The sequence below is a fragment of the Myodes glareolus genome, chromosome 26 (assembly GCF_982192425.1).
Source record: "Myodes glareolus chromosome 26, mMyoGla1.1, whole genome shotgun sequence".
Taxonomy (NCBI): Eukaryota; Metazoa; Chordata; class Mammalia; order Rodentia; family Cricetidae; genus Myodes; species Myodes glareolus.
The window spans coordinates 7099155-7115762 of NC_142051.1; the positions used below are offsets into that span (position 1 = coordinate 7099155).

General features: G+C 38.1%; 1 protein-coding gene across 2 annotated transcripts in view; it reads right to left on the minus strand.

The window, feature by feature from the left end:
• Positions 1-16608, minus strand: part of Mon2 (MON2 regulator of endosome-to-Golgi trafficking) — a 77792-nt gene that overhangs the window by 28650 nt on the left and 32534 nt on the right. For both annotated transcript variants that reach the window (XM_048418758.3, XM_048418757.3), the window contains exons 12-23: positions 15217-15443; positions 13150-13231; positions 12219-12403; positions 10939-11051; positions 10142-10246; positions 9742-9822; positions 9592-9665; positions 9418-9508; positions 5989-6090; positions 4872-4982; positions 2291-2466; positions 523-685 (exon numbers count right to left, since the gene is read on the minus strand). In XM_048418758.3, the coding sequence (XP_048274715.3) occupies positions 523-685; positions 2291-2466; positions 4872-4982; positions 5989-6090; positions 9418-9508; positions 9592-9665; positions 9742-9822; positions 10142-10246; positions 10939-11051; positions 12219-12403; positions 13150-13231; positions 15217-15443 (1510 nt within the window). The remainder of the gene's footprint in view (positions 1-522; positions 686-2290; positions 2467-4871; positions 4983-5988; positions 6091-9417; positions 9509-9591; positions 9666-9741; positions 9823-10141; positions 10247-10938; positions 11052-12218; positions 12404-13149; positions 13232-15216; positions 15444-16608) is intronic.

The window sequence follows — 16608 nt, forward strand, 5'->3', positions numbered from 1 at the left end:
TGCGTGACACTTGCAGTACCTAACATACTACCTCTGTACTCACAATATGTAAAATGAGACTAAATGTCAATAATTCAATAACCAACAAGAGCTAAACACAACTAAAACACACACATGCCTGTCTCCAGAGCCTTCCACTATAATATGTTATCTCCTGGGTCTAACTGTATTGTTGACAGACTACAAGTCTATGTAAGTTGTAAACAAAGTAAACTAAAAAGTCTATGAAACTGTATTAAGGTTATTTACGATCACTACATCTGCACACTAACAACAAATCCTGAGTCTCCTTTCTATGCATTACTATGATTGTCTCCCTAAGGCCTCTCTTCATAAACGTTAAAGCTCAGTATACCAAAATTGTTTCCACTGTCCTGATACTGATGGTTTGTTTCCTAGGTTATTTCATTCACCATGGATGATGTGTTTGGAACTTAGAAGTCAGTAAAAACTTCCAGATCCCAGACCACATTTGTATTCATTGCTTACTACATAACAACCAAGAAAAGCAACGATACTTACCAATAAGCCTATTGAAGTTAAACTAATATTAAGTTCTTGGTTATGAAGTCCAAAGCTACCTGCAACATCTACAACTATCTGTAGGCAAGAACAAGGCATTGTTGGTAGAAAATCTGTCACAACCAACTGAAGACACTGGAAGGCAGTTCTTATTAGAGATTCTCTAAAAACACAAAGGAAACGCACATTTAAAAGAAACGTGTAAGAAAACACACCTTACAATAACATCAAGCAAGCCAACTTTATTTTAGAATTTAAACCAGAAGTCCTTCCTGTTGCAATCCAAGGAAAGCAACCCAGTACTCAGGGTTCCCCCATGGCTTCTGCTTTAGAGCCTGCCTTGACTTCATGATGGACAATGACAGGAGGTGTTAAGACAAAGAAACCCTTACTCCTCAAGTTAGTGTTGGTCATGGTGTTTACCACAGCAAGAGAAGACAGGCTAGAACAAAGGGGAAAGAATGGAAAGGAAAATAATGACTACTAATTATGGCACTCTCAATAGGCTGTCGCTAGCGGGTTCCTAAGTGCTGAACGCATGTCAATTCATTTCATCCTTACAGCATACTTCCTACTCTGTAAACTGCATTGAGTTGAGAAGATCAACTTCAACATGGTGTAAACTGGTCTTCTTTACGATAATCACTCAAACATGCTATGTTATTTAGGAAATTTACTATTATAAATACTCAAACATTAATTTTTTCTCATTAATTTCCTAATAGTTTTAATATAAATCTCAATGATAGCTGGGCATGGTGGTACACACCTTTAATCTTAGCCCTAAGGAGGCAGAGGCAGGAGGATCTCTGTGACTTCAAGTCCAGCCTGAGTTCCAGAAAAGCCAGGGCTGTTACACTGAGAAACCGTGTCACTGAAAGAAAACTCTATGTGATACTGCAGAATTCCAGACAGAGGTGTCAGTGCCTGCTAACCTGCTCCACTGGTGTTCTATCACAAACTATGTAAAACCCTAAGTCCCATTCAAATGTGCTCTTCCTTCTGTATTCCCTATTTATTTAATGGCATCACATTCCCGAGTTTACCTAAGTCAGAGATCTGAGGATCATTCTAGACTGCCATTTCTCCCTCTGCCCCCCAGAGTCAACCTACTAAAATCCCTCAGCTCCCTCTCACTGCTAAGACAGTGCTGTCACTGCGTCCACATGTCCTGCTCTCCAGTGCTCCCAGCACAGTGGCAGCTGTCACAGCCACATCTGGTTGTATCACTCCCCTGTGTAAAACCCTAAAATGCCACCCAAATATACTCAAGGCGAATGCAAATAGCTTTTAAAAGCACATGAAGCTATTTATAAGAATTTATACTTCTGGTTCCACCCCTCACCATTAGAGCTTTCGTTCTTGTAGTCTAGAGTAGTGGCCATTTATTTGTGTACACAGAACAGTTAACAAGTTCAGTGTTTGGGATACAGTAAGCACAGAAGAAATGTTTAAGAAACAAAAGAATAAAGTTTTTTTTAAAAAAAACTTAATATATGAGGTCCTTTAGATCTGTTACGTTGGTTTATTTATCTTATAATAAGATCTTACATGTAATATAAATGTCATAAAACAGCATATCTTCTCTCCTTTGAAAACCAAAATAATACTTAAGAGTTCCCAGAGCTAACTGGGGGTAGTTTATGGTAGGTTCTGATGAATCCTGGACATGAGCAGGAAGGGATAAATTAAAATGTTTCACTACAGGACTTTAGGGTGGGTCCCTTCTAACTCTCTCACATGCTGGGTATCCATTTCAAACACTTACCCTTGATCATTTCTGATAGCTCCCATGACTCCAAGAACCAATGGCCATCCAGGCCCCAGACTGTCTCCCTGACTCTGTAGAATCTGCAACACACATTCTAATTGCTTGAGTCGAATATCTGGATGGTTAATACTGGACATCTCCTTTAATGGGTTCAACAAAAGCAGCTGCAGTCTCTAAAAGGGGACAAGAGGCTAATTAGGAAAAGAGAGCAAGGCTCTGTTGCAGCTGTGCCCCACATCCCTTTATCTTCTTGCACTATCATCTCTGTGTTGCCCAGGTTGGTCTTAGAAGTCTTGTGCCTCAGCATCCTAAGTGCTGGGACCAAAAAGTGCACCACCTTTCTCTCCTGTTCCTTCTGAGGGTTCAACTTGCCTCCATCCACAATATTGTAGGAAATAAAGTTCCCTACAAAAAGAACACAGACTTTGATTTCTCTAGCAATAATTTTTAGAGGTTTGTTACTTATCTCTACGTTTAAGTAAAGGGGGAAAACAAACCAGTGTACAGTATGCTAAATTTCAGTATAAAAGTGGAGTTACCAACTTCTTAGATCCACTAGAGATAGAGCTCATTAAAGAAATATATCTTTAGCTATAGTTGAAGAAAAAAAACAATTCCCAATATCTAGTATTATCTTTCATTTACTTTATTAATGTATTACAGGTATTTAGATGTAAAATTCTCAAGTATGATATAATAAAAAGCATAATAGTTTGAAATTACATGCTTTAGTAACAATTATTGTTAAGCCACAAAATCTGTTGGGAAAAAAAGCACTGTTTCATCCTTTCAGCATCCAAGAAGTGCTTCATTTTAAATTTTCTTCTCTCCAATTTTTATTTTATATGGTTAACTTACTAAACAAATATTAAGTCTTAACTGTGCACTGGATATTGAGCAGACACTGAGGATAATAAAGTGAACATAAAATGATTCTAAAATATTTTTATTACTATTCATTTGGTATGTATGAATGCGTGGCACATCATATATGTGGAGGTCAGAGAACAACTTGTAGGAGTCAGCTCACTCCTTGCACCATGGAGGTCCTGGGGATTGAACCCAAGGAGTCAGAGTTGACGGCAACCACCTTTGCCTACTAAGTCACTTTGTCAGCCATTAGTTTATATAGTTTTTTAAAGTCTCAAATCAGAGGCAGGCATGGCAGTATATGTGCACAATTTCAATACTCAGGAGAGAAACGCAGCAGGACTCTACAGCAAGAGCCTGTCTTTGAGCATCAAGAGCAGCGGATGCAGCCGAAGGCTGGAGCACTGACGCCAGCATGATGGACACAGCTGTGGGGTCAGGGTCAGCATCAGTAAAAGAAGAAACAAACAAAACAAACCCTTCAAGCTGCAGCAGAGAAAACAGGAATCACTGTAACTGGCAGCTCCACAAGAGCAGAGGTCTCTGTGGTACCAAGCATCCCATTCTAGTGGCTATATTCAACAATGGCATGTGAATTCACTGTATAATGCATTCACAAGATGTAAGACGGTAAAGGGAACCGTAATGGCTATTAGATGCTTGTTTTATTCAGTCTTGAACCAGTGAAACTTCAGTGAATAAAAAAATAAAAACTTTAAAATATATGTGAAAGGTAAAGGAAAGACAGAAAATTAAGTACAAAAGAGAATTTTGAACATATCAAGTGATAAATGATTTAAAAATAGGGTAAAAGCCTTGCCATGTGGCCATGGGGACCTGAGTTCAGATCCCCAGCACCACAGAGAAAGGGAGGCACAGCACACTGGGTGGGGAGAGCAGTGCAGCATGGAGAGCTCCAGACTCACTGAGACTGCCTCAAAAGTGGACAGTGTGGACATCCGATGCCACCGCTGGACTCCACAACCGATGCAAGGGACCCAGCACCCAGTGCATACACCATACCCACACCCACCCACCCACACACCCCGAAACCTACTCTACTTTACTGGCTGCTTCTGCTCTTGCTCTGTCCCTGGGAGAGCAGTGAGGAGCGGGTGCTAAAGGGTGGGGACAGGGAAGCCCTGAGGAGGGGAACAGCTCCAGGGCAGCTGCCAACTTCACTCAGCATCACTGAAATGCTTTTATAAACGAATCCTAAAACTGTTAGCATTAATAAGCAGCCCACAGCCTACGAGTAAGATAGAATATTGTTTAAGAATTCTGTTTTAGATATTAGCTTGGTGGCACACACCTTAAAATCCCAGCTCTTGTGCAGTAAAAACAGGAGGCCCAAGAATTCAAGGTCACCCTTGCTGTATACGGAGGGAAGTCAGCCTGGGTACTAAGACTCTGTCTCACAAAAGAAAATTTATCCTAGGGCTGGGCAGCGGTTGTGCATGCCTTTAATCCCAGAACCCGGGAGGCAGACGCAGGTGGATTTCTGTGAGTCTGAGACCAGCCTGGTCTACAAAAACTAGTTCCAGGAAAGGCTTCAAAGCTACCCTGTCTTGAAAAACAAAAAATAAAAAACAAAAAAAAAAAAAAGAAAGAAAGAAAGAAAGAAAGAAAGAAAGAAAGAAAGAAAATTTATCCTAGAATATCATGAGATGAAACTACGTCTGTGAGTGATAGTTAAGCACGTTTTTACCTGGTTCTGTGTCAGCGGCGGTTCATGGTTAAATGCCAGCCCTGCTTTAATGAGGGACGTCAGGGCTTCTGCTCCCCATTCTCTCATTCGAGAGTTTGGGTGCTGGCACACCTGAAGAAACACATGATCAATAAAACTATATTTTATTGTATGCATAAGGTAAAAAACACACATTAATCTGAGACCAGAAAAACCAATGTCATATTACAGCTTCTGGTATTTTTTTTTACAACTTAAAAGAGTAAAAGAAAAACTATATTCAAAAATTTCCATAAGCTTACCTTCTGAATAAAGGCCATGGGAGGCAACAGAGAAAAAGACAGAAGACAAAAGATGAGACTTAAGTCACAGGAAAGGAAGGACTCCATGGCTGGAGGAACACACGTGACCAGAGGAAGCAGAAGCAAGCTTATCCTGGGTGCTAGGGACTGAACCCAGGGCTTCAACCTTTGAATGATAATCCAGTTTATGGTACACTATCTTGAGCCCAATCTCACCTGATAGGGTGGTTTAATCACAGAGAAATCTGCACATATCCTTGATTGATAAATTTAATCCCAGTGAAAATGGGTAAAATTTTAGGAAGAATAGTTATCTTTCTCAGGTTTCTAAAATGACATTAAATTACTATGGCCCCCAAACTATACACAAACTATCAACAGAAACAGCTGGAGTTAAATACCAGCTACTTTTCAAGGCACTGCCAGTTGAAGAAGAGATGTATCTAGTTAAAACTCGGCCACGATGTATGACTTAGTGACAGCTCTCTCATGCGACCTCCACCACGCAAACATGGGCAAGGCACACCTGAAATCGCTCTCACCCCAGACTGTTCAACATCTCAGATACACCTGAAACTGAGATGACTCAAGAGACGTGGTCACAGGAAGCAGTTCCTGACAGAGAGCTGATGTCACTGCTATTTCACACGCCATAGTTTTACACGTTCTTATTTGATGAACCCTTCCCCAGGCTAATTACCACACAACTATAGTCCTTAAAACATAAGGGGCAAGGACGGAGAGGAGAAAATTTGTCTGTCATTATGTTGAATCATATGACCAGTGTACATGCCTTTCTCAGTAAAAGTAAGTAGTATTTAAGAAAGAAAGCTCACCTCCAGTAGATGGCCAGTTAGAGGTCTCCATAAGATTTCTATTCTGTGCATATTAACTAGACCAGTTTCTAATAGTTTGGCAACAGCAAAAAGAGATGGTTCCTAAGAAGGAAACATATTACATGTTGATATGATTAAGAGAATTCTGAGACTGACTGAATAAAATAACACCACTTTGTCTAAATTATTAGTCTGTATATGTAAAGTTAGTAAATGTAACAGAACTTATTATCATACGACAAGTCTTTTTACTATCCCAGAACAGCTCCTAAAGTTACCCCCAAATTATATTGGCACAAAGTGTGAACAAATTACAGATCTTAGAGACCTACAAATTCAACTTTAAAAAATTGTATAGTATTGAAAACATTTGCAACATTAAAATGTTTAATAGTGTCTTTTTCTTCCCAATAGAAGCCATAAATTAGGCTACCCTGGGATTCTAAGACAACTGTGGTACAAGCTAATCATACATACCTAAAGAATGGTAGAAAATTCATTTTTACGGAGAAATATGGCAGGGGGTTAAGACTGATGTCTACAAAGTTTTAAATGCCTGGTATCTCATCTTGATTAGGCCACTGAATAGCTACACAGCTTATATAAGTTACAGTATCTACTGAAATTTTTAATGTGTAAAATGGAGATAATAGTTATAGACGAGATCTTGTCAGAAAGTACATGGTAAAAGTATATCTTCACAAGTGATGACTTCCTTCAACAAACGGGCTATACACACAATCATCTGCAGCATTTAAAAGAACATGTACCTGTCCTGGATTCGTGCCTGAATATTTTTACAAAATAAGTTTTAATTAATTTAAAGTTTTTTAAAAGCTCCATAAGTTTTATATTCTACTCAAGTATTTTAATGGGCTTTTTCTAACACTACAATATATGAACCAAGCAATAATATGAACTTAGAAAAAGAGTTCAGGTTTAGATGTGTGCTCCAAACAGAAAAAGAGACATATGAACAACAGTGTAACCTTAAAAAAAAAAAAAAAAAAAAAACCCAAAAAACAAAAAACAAAAAAACATGGTCATCTATATACTACATACATAAGAAACTGGCCTTTTAAAAATGAGTTTGTATCGCCAGTGAAATAGATGCGTTTCACTGAATGGATCCCTGAGTAGTAAGCATTCTTAAGATCTGAGGGTTCTCACCGGGCAGTGGTGGTGTACCTCTAATTTCAGCAGTCAGGAGGCAGAGGCAGATGGGTCTATGAATTCGAGGCCAGCCTGGTCTACAGAGCAAGTTCCTGGACAAACAAGGCTACATAGAAACCCTGTCTCAAAAAACCAAGAAGATTTGAGTTTTCTTGAAGAACTCTAACAAATCCACTGGGAAAAAAGACCAGAGATATAGTTCAGCACAACAAGAACATCTTGCCCATGAAGGACATTTCTACAGTCTATCTTATATACTTTTATTCTTGAACATTGTTTTGTACTGGAAACAGAACCCAGGACTCTATGACTTCAACATTTTATAAAACTTTTATTTTCATTCTATAGTCATCAATTCACTTTTAAATGAGAAACTTCTTATCTTCTTTAGATCACACAGTCAAATGTCAAACATGAAAACAAGCAAGCTGTGTTTATCAAATAGATACAATTCACAAAGCACTGTAAAACTGCTTGTATTTCATTTGGTACTGTATTAAAATATTATAGTTTTGTATTGAGATGTAAGATTTTTCAAGATAATCAATAAACTGATTAGTTTGCTATTGTAACTAATGTTATTCTTGCCTGGATTTGGAACAAATACTACATTATTTCAAATATCTGAGTGTTCGTGCTACTAACTAGATATATGATACATAAAACCATACTCTAACTTTTTCTGTTTTCTATTTTTAGTTTTATATGTGTATGGGTACTTTGCCTGCACATATGTCTATCAGGTGAATACAGTGCCCTAGAAGGCTAGAAAAGAGTTAAAGAAGGCTGTGAGTTGCCATGTGGGTGCCAGAAATCAAAGCTGGGTCCTCTGGAAGAGCAGCCAATGCTCTTAACCTCTGAGCTAACTCTTTCATCTCTAATAAAAACTTTTGTTGCCTTGTTTTGTGGCGTCTCCTGTAGTCCAGGTTGACCTTGACATTATAAAGATTTAACTGACTATGATCTTGAACTAAAGATCTTGCTGCCTGTATCTTCTCCCAAGTGCAGGATTTAGGTATGCACTGTCAATATCTGTTTTATGTGATGCTAAGAATCCAGCTCAGGGTCTCATGCACACTAGGCAAGCACTCTACCAACTGAGCTACTATTCAGCTCCAGGAAGAGAAGAGAAGAGTTACATAAACCAAGATGACAAGCCACAGAGAACAGAAAGATGACTGAGAACTTTAAACACAACACAGTTTGAGGCTGTACAGTTATTATTAAAAAGCTGAATAGTCTTCATGTATTTAGAAGTGATCAAACTATCCACATTTTTTAAATGTGCAAAGGGGGCTGGAGAGGCGGCTCACAGATGAAGAGTGCTAGCCGCTCCTGCAGGAACTGGAATTTAGGTCCTAGAACCCACCGGCTCACCCTGTAATTCCAGGGGATCTAAGACCTTCTGACTCCAAGGGCACCTGAACAAACGAACATACACACACACGGTTTTTAAAATGTATACAGGACTTTATTCTGTTTGGTTTTTTTTTATAGTGCCACATGTCCATTAGACAAGCACTGTGAGTCACTCTCTCAGCTAGTAACTTATTTCTTATTTTCTTATTTTGTTGTGATGGAATCAAACCCTAGGCTTCCAACAGTGAGGGCAAGCGCTTTACTACTGAATGCTGTTAGCCTCAAACAGTTCATTTAAAATAGAAATTTCTAAAATATGACTATGCTCAAATTTTCTTGTGCTTTACAAATGTTATAGAAAATATTTTGAGTATACAAAGAAATGTTCTTGAATGCTAATATCAGAAGTACTGTTCTACACTTACTTGACGGAAGAGAAAGAAGTCCTATTCTACTTACTTAATGGACAATGAAAACGTTTAACTGCAAGGTGAGGAGAATCACTCTCATCAGAAGGAAACAATGAGCCTCTGATTTTCCATTCTTATTTTCCATTCCCATGAAGGCAACATAGCACAGCCACCGAAACCTGCCACACACTTTTCCTAACTGCAATTTTGCATTACCCAAATCATAAATGTCAGATACAACAAATACTATCAAGATATTTTATGAAAGCTAGTTATAAAAACTGTGTTGCATTATTTGTAAAATACTAAGACTATTCAGCACATAAGAAAAAAGGGACATGATTTTAAATTCTACTACACACTTAGACAAATCACAAGCTACATCATGCCCTCTTTATTCCTCCTCTACAAATGGTAAATGCTGACAGTCAAACACTAAGGTCACTCATACACTTGTGTAACTAAAGAGAAATGTAAACTACCACACCTTATTGTTTCCATAGGCCATATCCATTGCTTCTAGAGATAAGGAACAAAGTGCATTTATTAAATGATGCAAAGATACGTCATCAAGATACCTAAAATAAAAATGAAAAAGACAATTTCATCTCAAATATATAGCTAGGAACAGTGTGGCTGTCAATTTAAAACACAGACTTACTGTGAGCTCTCAAACAGTCTTGAAAGTATGTTGGAAATCACTGGCAAATCTGTCATCACTGCTGTTGTCAGAACCTACAGGAAGGATGACATCAGATGTAAAGTGTGACTTCTGAAGGAGTGCCCACTGGATAGCAGGGCTGTCACTTACTGTACTGGGTCCTTCCACAGCTCTTCCAGGCTTCAAGGCACCACCACCACTAGGCTTTAGTCCCAGAATCCACACAAGATGCTGACAATTAAAGCAAGTTTATAAAATTATAAAAATTCTAATAAAATCAGTGGTAATAGCTAGCAATAAAAATTAAAATTAGCAGTTTCTAATAATTAAAATGAAAAGAATTAGCCTCATTCATATAAAATAATTATAGCATGCAGAAGCAGTAGAATTTAGGGCATTGGAAGTAGTCCATTACTTCCTAAAACATTAGCCTTTTGTTTTATTTCTTCTCATCCTCTCCTTTGTCATACTATTAGGTGTATCTAAAGAACCAACAGGCATTGTTTATTTGTTAGCAATCATAAACCTAGAATCTGATGCTACAACATACCTGAAGAGTTGCCAAAACAAGTTGCCAAGATGTCCCGAGAACAGCACCATGACAGTGCGCCAAGTTAAGCAGCGTCCTCATACACTGGATATTTTTGGAAGTCAGCTATATTGAAAAAAATATAGATTTGCAGCAACTACTATAGAATCTTAAAAATTAAAAGGTTACAAATCAGCACGAATGCATTCAAAGATTGTCTTAAATAAAACCCAAAAATATTAAGAAAATAAGTTTGGATAGTTCCATAAAACACTAATTAGCCTAATTAAAAGTTGTGTTATCAGAGCTGGGAAAATGGCTGAGTAAAATGCTTGCCATGTAAATGTGAGGGTTGGAGTTCAGATCCCCATAACCCACATACATGTTGGGAGGGCATGGTGACTTGTCTGTAACTCCAGCCATCGGGAGGTGGAGACAGGCCTACCTAGACTAACAGGAGAGCTTCTCATACAAGAGAGTTAGGAACCCGGCATCAGAAGGTGATGTGGAGCAGCAGAGGAAGTGAGCAGATGACAATGTTTGGCTTCTACACACAAACACATGTACAGACTCACTGGCCTACACACATGTGCCAACATTTGTATATACATGTGAATACACACCACTTAAACATGCACAAAAGAAGTTATGTTGGTTATGGGAATGACAAAAAAATAGTTAACAAGTTTGTTTTGAAATATCCGTCAGGTAAAAGAAACTAACTAATAACATTTGGAAAGAAAAAGAAAGAAAGAGTAGAACAGGCCTCACTGACGTTCATCGGTAACCAATGAACCCCAACACCCTGACTGCATTACCATTACTGTTCCTTGAGGCTGGACGGCCAGAGGCTGACCCACTGCCACAACTTGTTGGTGGGATTCACTGGATGGACTTATCATCATGACACTGTGGCCCTGGATAGAATATGCTAGAACAAAAAAGAAAGCCTTAATGCAAGATACTGCTTTTTGTCTTTTAAGGTAACATTATATCGTAAAATATTCATTTGAATAAAGCTCAACAGTAACAATTACACAGCAGTACTAGTTATCCAGATGCATGCAAACATCTGAAAACTCCTAAGGTACAAAAAAGAAGCAAATATAAAGTAATTTTCTATATAAATTATTAAAATGATGAAATTTGGTAGCTCATTTATAAGCAAAATAAAATTAGAACAAATTAAATATTTTAAACATGTATCTATTTGTACTTTTCTAGTTAGAACCAAATAAATTTTGAGTGTGAAATCTGAGTAACAGATTAAATTAAAACCCAAGTGTTTTCAAAGTATTAGCCAAGAAAATAAGTTTTTGAAGGTTAGTGTTAAGAATCACTAAGCCAACTAGAAAAATAGCAATCATCATTTCAACAATGTATTACAGTTTACAAAGGAATGCCAGAATTGCATTACTTTATCTGCATAATTATTACTTAAAATTGCTATTACTATATTTTTCCTCTCTCCACCCCTTTTTCAACGAAGAGCAGAAAGAGGAGACTTCCTCTATGTGGCCACACTGGGTTCAGTGACCCTAAATCCCATCTCTCTCTTCCCTTTTACAGAGATAAAAAAAACTGCTTTAGGGGCTGGAGAGATGAAGAGCTCTTCCTGCTCTTCCAGAGGTCCTGAGTTCAAATCCCAGCGACCACATGGTGGCTCACAACCATCTATAATGAGATATGGTGCCCTCTTCTGGCAGGCAGGCAAGAACACAGTATACATAATAAATAATTACATCTTAAAAAAAAAAGAAAAAAGAAAAATAACTGTTTTAGCCAGATGGTCGTGGTGCACGCCTTTAATCCCAGCACTTGGGAGGCAGAGGCAGGTAGGTCTCTGAGGTCAAGGCTAGCCTAATCTACAGAGTGAATTCCAGGACAGTTACACAGAGAAACCCTGTCTTGAAGAAGAAAAAACAAAAGCAAACTAACAAACTATTTTAAAGAGGTGGACAGAATGGAAAGGCAGGAAAATGAGTAACACAGTCAATGCACAGGACAGCAGAGGCCTGAACTCGGGAGTCCTATCATCCTCGCTCTGCGCTGTGACATCCAGCTGGACGGAGAGAAAGCTGTACAGTTGAATTCTTACATTTATTGGAAAGTGTAGCTGCAGTGGTGGCATTCAATACGGTCAGAGCATAATGTGGAGGCAAGGACCCTTTGCAGATGGCGGTGATAAAGGCGTCCCTTGACGTGACAAGGCCCAGTCTTCCACACAGAGCGGCCATAGTCAGTTCAGCTTTTAAAATATTCTCAGTGGCAGCCTCATCTGTGCTGAAAAGATAAGGCATTTTGTTTATCCGATTATTTTAAGTTACACTTTAAAACATGACGTGGACTTACTTCGTCAGTGAGGTTTTAAGAAAAGCTAAAACCAATATACTTAGGATGGAACTTTATCCAATTAGCCTAATATTTAAAAAACTGAACTATGTAGTGTAATGCATACTTAGTTGGAAAAAAAGATAGAGAACTTAAAGATTTAACTAACATTTTATTTATTTGTTTGGAGACAGGGTCTGTAATCCAGGCTTGCCTCAAACTCAGTGCAATTCAGCTTCCTCAGACTTCTAAGTGCTGGGACCACAGGCATGAACCACCACCCCTGCATCAAATATCTTAAAACCAGTTCATTCCGAGAGAAGCATCAAGCAAATTATCATCTTTGCAAAAGCAGTGGCAAGGCTTAGCATGATACAAGTGTTCTGTAATTTGAAAATGTATTTCTGATTAAAGCACTGTGACAATTCCAGTGGGAGTTCAGAGTAAACATGGCTCCAAGAGGGAGTGACAGAGAGTGACATTCTTAAAGAAATGCTGAGGTGACGATGGGAATAACTCCATCATGGCAGTGTGCACACGAATTATAATAATGCACAAGAAATGAAAAATGAGCAACAAAGCACTAAAATCATATAGAAAACTACAGATAGGAAATAAATTCTCTGGACAAATGAAATTAAATTTAGTGTTGGTGTTAACTGCAATGACGTGCCATAAAACTTACAAAGACGTAGTACCTGGCATCGAGCAGGAGGGAGAGTGCAGCGAGAAGACCACACCAGCAGGCACTCACCATCTCTTCCCAAACGGCTCTACTAACTTCAAAAGAAATACAATATTCAATCATGCTATACCTGCTACAGTGAACTGTCAATCTATAAAATTTAACAGTCTAGTAACAGCTTGGTTATTAGATACCAAACACTAATATTTAAAATATCCAAATAACAAAAATATAGAAGCTGTGATAGTTTCATAATAAAAAACTCTTAAAGTTAAGTTGTTTAAAACTATGCATTACAAGACACTTCAATACCTAATTTAACTAATACCTTTAAAAAATTCATAATGTCATTTCCTCTTCTCTAAGCCTTCAATAGACCAAACTGTCCTCTGTGTGATCAGCTGGAAATTAGTGCAGACTACTGTCTAGACTATCTGCTCAGCTAGAACACTGTTAGATGTGCTGAGCATCCAGCAAGTAAACACAGGAATAAAATGGCACTGGGTACCTCCTTGTTGGAGATGGGATTTAGAAATATATAAAGTTAAAATTGATCATGTAGAAATGAATCAGGAGCCGGGCAGTGGTGGCACACGCCTTTAATCCCAGCACTCAGGAGGCAGAAGCAGGCAGATCTCTGTGAGTTCGAGGCCAGCCTGGCCTACAAGAGCTAGTTTCAGGACAGGCACCAAAAACTACAGAGAAACCCTGTCTCGATAAAAAACAAAAAAGAAAAAAAGAAATGAATGAGGACTACAGAGACTTGGGCGATGCCTTTATATAAGGAAGCAGACATTTTCAAATCCAGATTTGCGGTATGTGTGCCTCTTCGCCAAGAAGCAAGAAGCACATTTACTGCCCACATGTCAGTCTCAGTACTATCTCAGGGCGCCTAGAAACTGACCGTCACCTGGCTGGACAAAAAATACCTGAGATGAGGGTTGAACTTGTGTTACACTGCAAGGGTACCAAGAAAGCATCAGAAATGTCAAAAGAACACCGCCCAGCTTCACAAGCCTTATCTGAGCACCACACTAAAACCAACAGTGATTGAATGTAATTCTTGGAGTCAGTAAAAATCCAGCTTTATTCAAAAGTGAACATTTCCAAAAATGAGACAAATTGGTATTTTTGCTTCCACATATATTGATAAATCAAATCAGAAGCTAAATTAAACACAGTAAGTGCCCTGTCCTAATCTTAGAAATGAATAAAACAATTTGGGATATATCCTTCTAAAATTTCAAGTTCATATAAAACCAGAACTAAAGAACTGTGTTCTACAGTGCAGGAAAATATTCATATACAGCAATAAATTCAACAAACAAGGAAGCACAAGGAAAAACACTGTGACAACTGGCAAAAATTTATATGAGATCAGGGCTTAGATGAAATATTGGATTGACCCTAATTTCTGCTAGTAACTGCATCAGAATGGGGAGAACTATAATCAGTTCTAGAAATGCATATCCAAATAGTAAGGGGTAGTGGGACATCCTGTCTAGAACCTAATCTCAAATAGTTCAGTGGTGTGGGAGGTCCTTCTGTCTATGTGCTGCTTTTATTGGTTAATAAATAAATAAACTTCCTTGGCCTATGATAGGGCAGAATAGAGCTAGGCAGAGGAAACTAAACTGAATGCTGGGAGTAAGAAGGTGGAGTCACAGAGACACCATGGAGCCACCAAAGGGAAAAGACAAAAGATACAAGCTGCCAGTCAGAACCTTGCTGGTAGGCCACGAACCTCATGGTAAAATATAAAATAATAGAAATGGGTTAATTTAAGGAATAAGAGTGAGATAGAAATATGCATAAGTTAATAGGTCAAGCAGTGCTGTAATTAATACAGTTTCTGTGTGATTGTTTTGGTTCTGGGCAAACGAACAAGTGGTCTCTCTCAACAGTTCAGAAAAGAAGATAGTGGTATGTATACAAATAAAGGGGAAAGTAATACCAACATGATAAAGTATTAATAACTGGGCAGTAAAGGCAAATGATAACACAGGAACATATCTCTATATTCTCCCTAAACTTCAAACTACTGAAAAGTAACTAAGGCAGGCAGAGAATCATAGCATACCTGTCTCCTTATCTGCCTGGTCCGACCCTGACTGCACGTCCCGCTGCTCTGATGACTCAGAGTGTGTTTCTTCAATGACAGCAGGACACGCGGTTTCAGCCTCTCCTAACTCTCCTTCTATCATAGTGGTGATTCCACGGACAAGATCCAACAGACAGTGGAAAGCCACAGACATAGCATAGCCTTCTGGTATAGTTGGAGGTTCCACTTTGTCCAGCATTTCTAGGCTAAAATCACAAAAAAATTAAGGCACTAATGAAAAGACACAGGAAAGAAAACATAGAAAGCTATTTCCATAAGTTGTAGACTCTAAAAATTACTAACAGGAAGACAAAATAAAGGGATATTCCTGAGCTTGTTTGATTTGGAGCAGGATTCCCTTCAGTGTTTTAAACTGATTAGAAAGGCTGAAGATGGCTCAGGGGATAAAGGTGCTCACTACCAAGTCTGATGATCTGAGTTTGATCCCCTGATCCACACAATGAAGGAGGAAACTGACTCCTACAAGCTGTCTGTCCTCTAATTTCCACACGTGTTATGGTGCACACATGTATGCACACACAAACAATAAATGTATTTTTTAACGTAAAAAATGAATATAAAAATGAAGGACTGACTGCTACCATAACTTCTTTTTGAGATGTGTTGATATCTTCACTACTTTTGATATGCAATATAAAAACTAACATAAAATATATTAAAACAGTACAATGCTTCTCAAACTCTTACTTTTAAGATAAAGTGTCATAAAAAATAATATAATAAAACAAAATAACATACAAAGAGGAAGATGATTTTACGTCAGAGAAAATATAACTAAGATATCCAGGTCATTAGTGACCTCAGAGACAGCCAATGTGCAAATAACACTGAAGGACATCTGTGTGAAGTTCAAATCTACTACATAGGAGGAATTGTTCAGAAAGCAAGACAATAAATCTTATGTTCTAAATTAGGACAAATGAGGAATTATAGTTCTAAATCCCTCCAAATGGTTCCTTCTCAAGCTAACAACACAAAGAATGAGTAATTCAACTGAAAAGAATTAATGACATTGGGCTAATTATATTCATACCCAGAGAAAAAGAGATGTTAGATCCTACCTCTAGTATATAAAACTAGCTCAAAAAAATCAATGATCTAAATATAAAAGAAATTACAAAACTCCTAGAGACATAAGCATAAACTTTCATAAGATTATGCAATAGTTAGATATAATACTAAAAAAAAAAAAGTCAAAAAATGAGGTGAAATGACTGTCCGAATTTAAAGCCCTGTGCCCTGCAGTCTGCAGCAGGAGAAGGAGAACTTACAGAGCAGCAGCTCCCACAGACCCTGTGGACAACATGCCCTAAAGTACATGTCCTTCTAGTTTGGTCTTTTTGCTGCAAT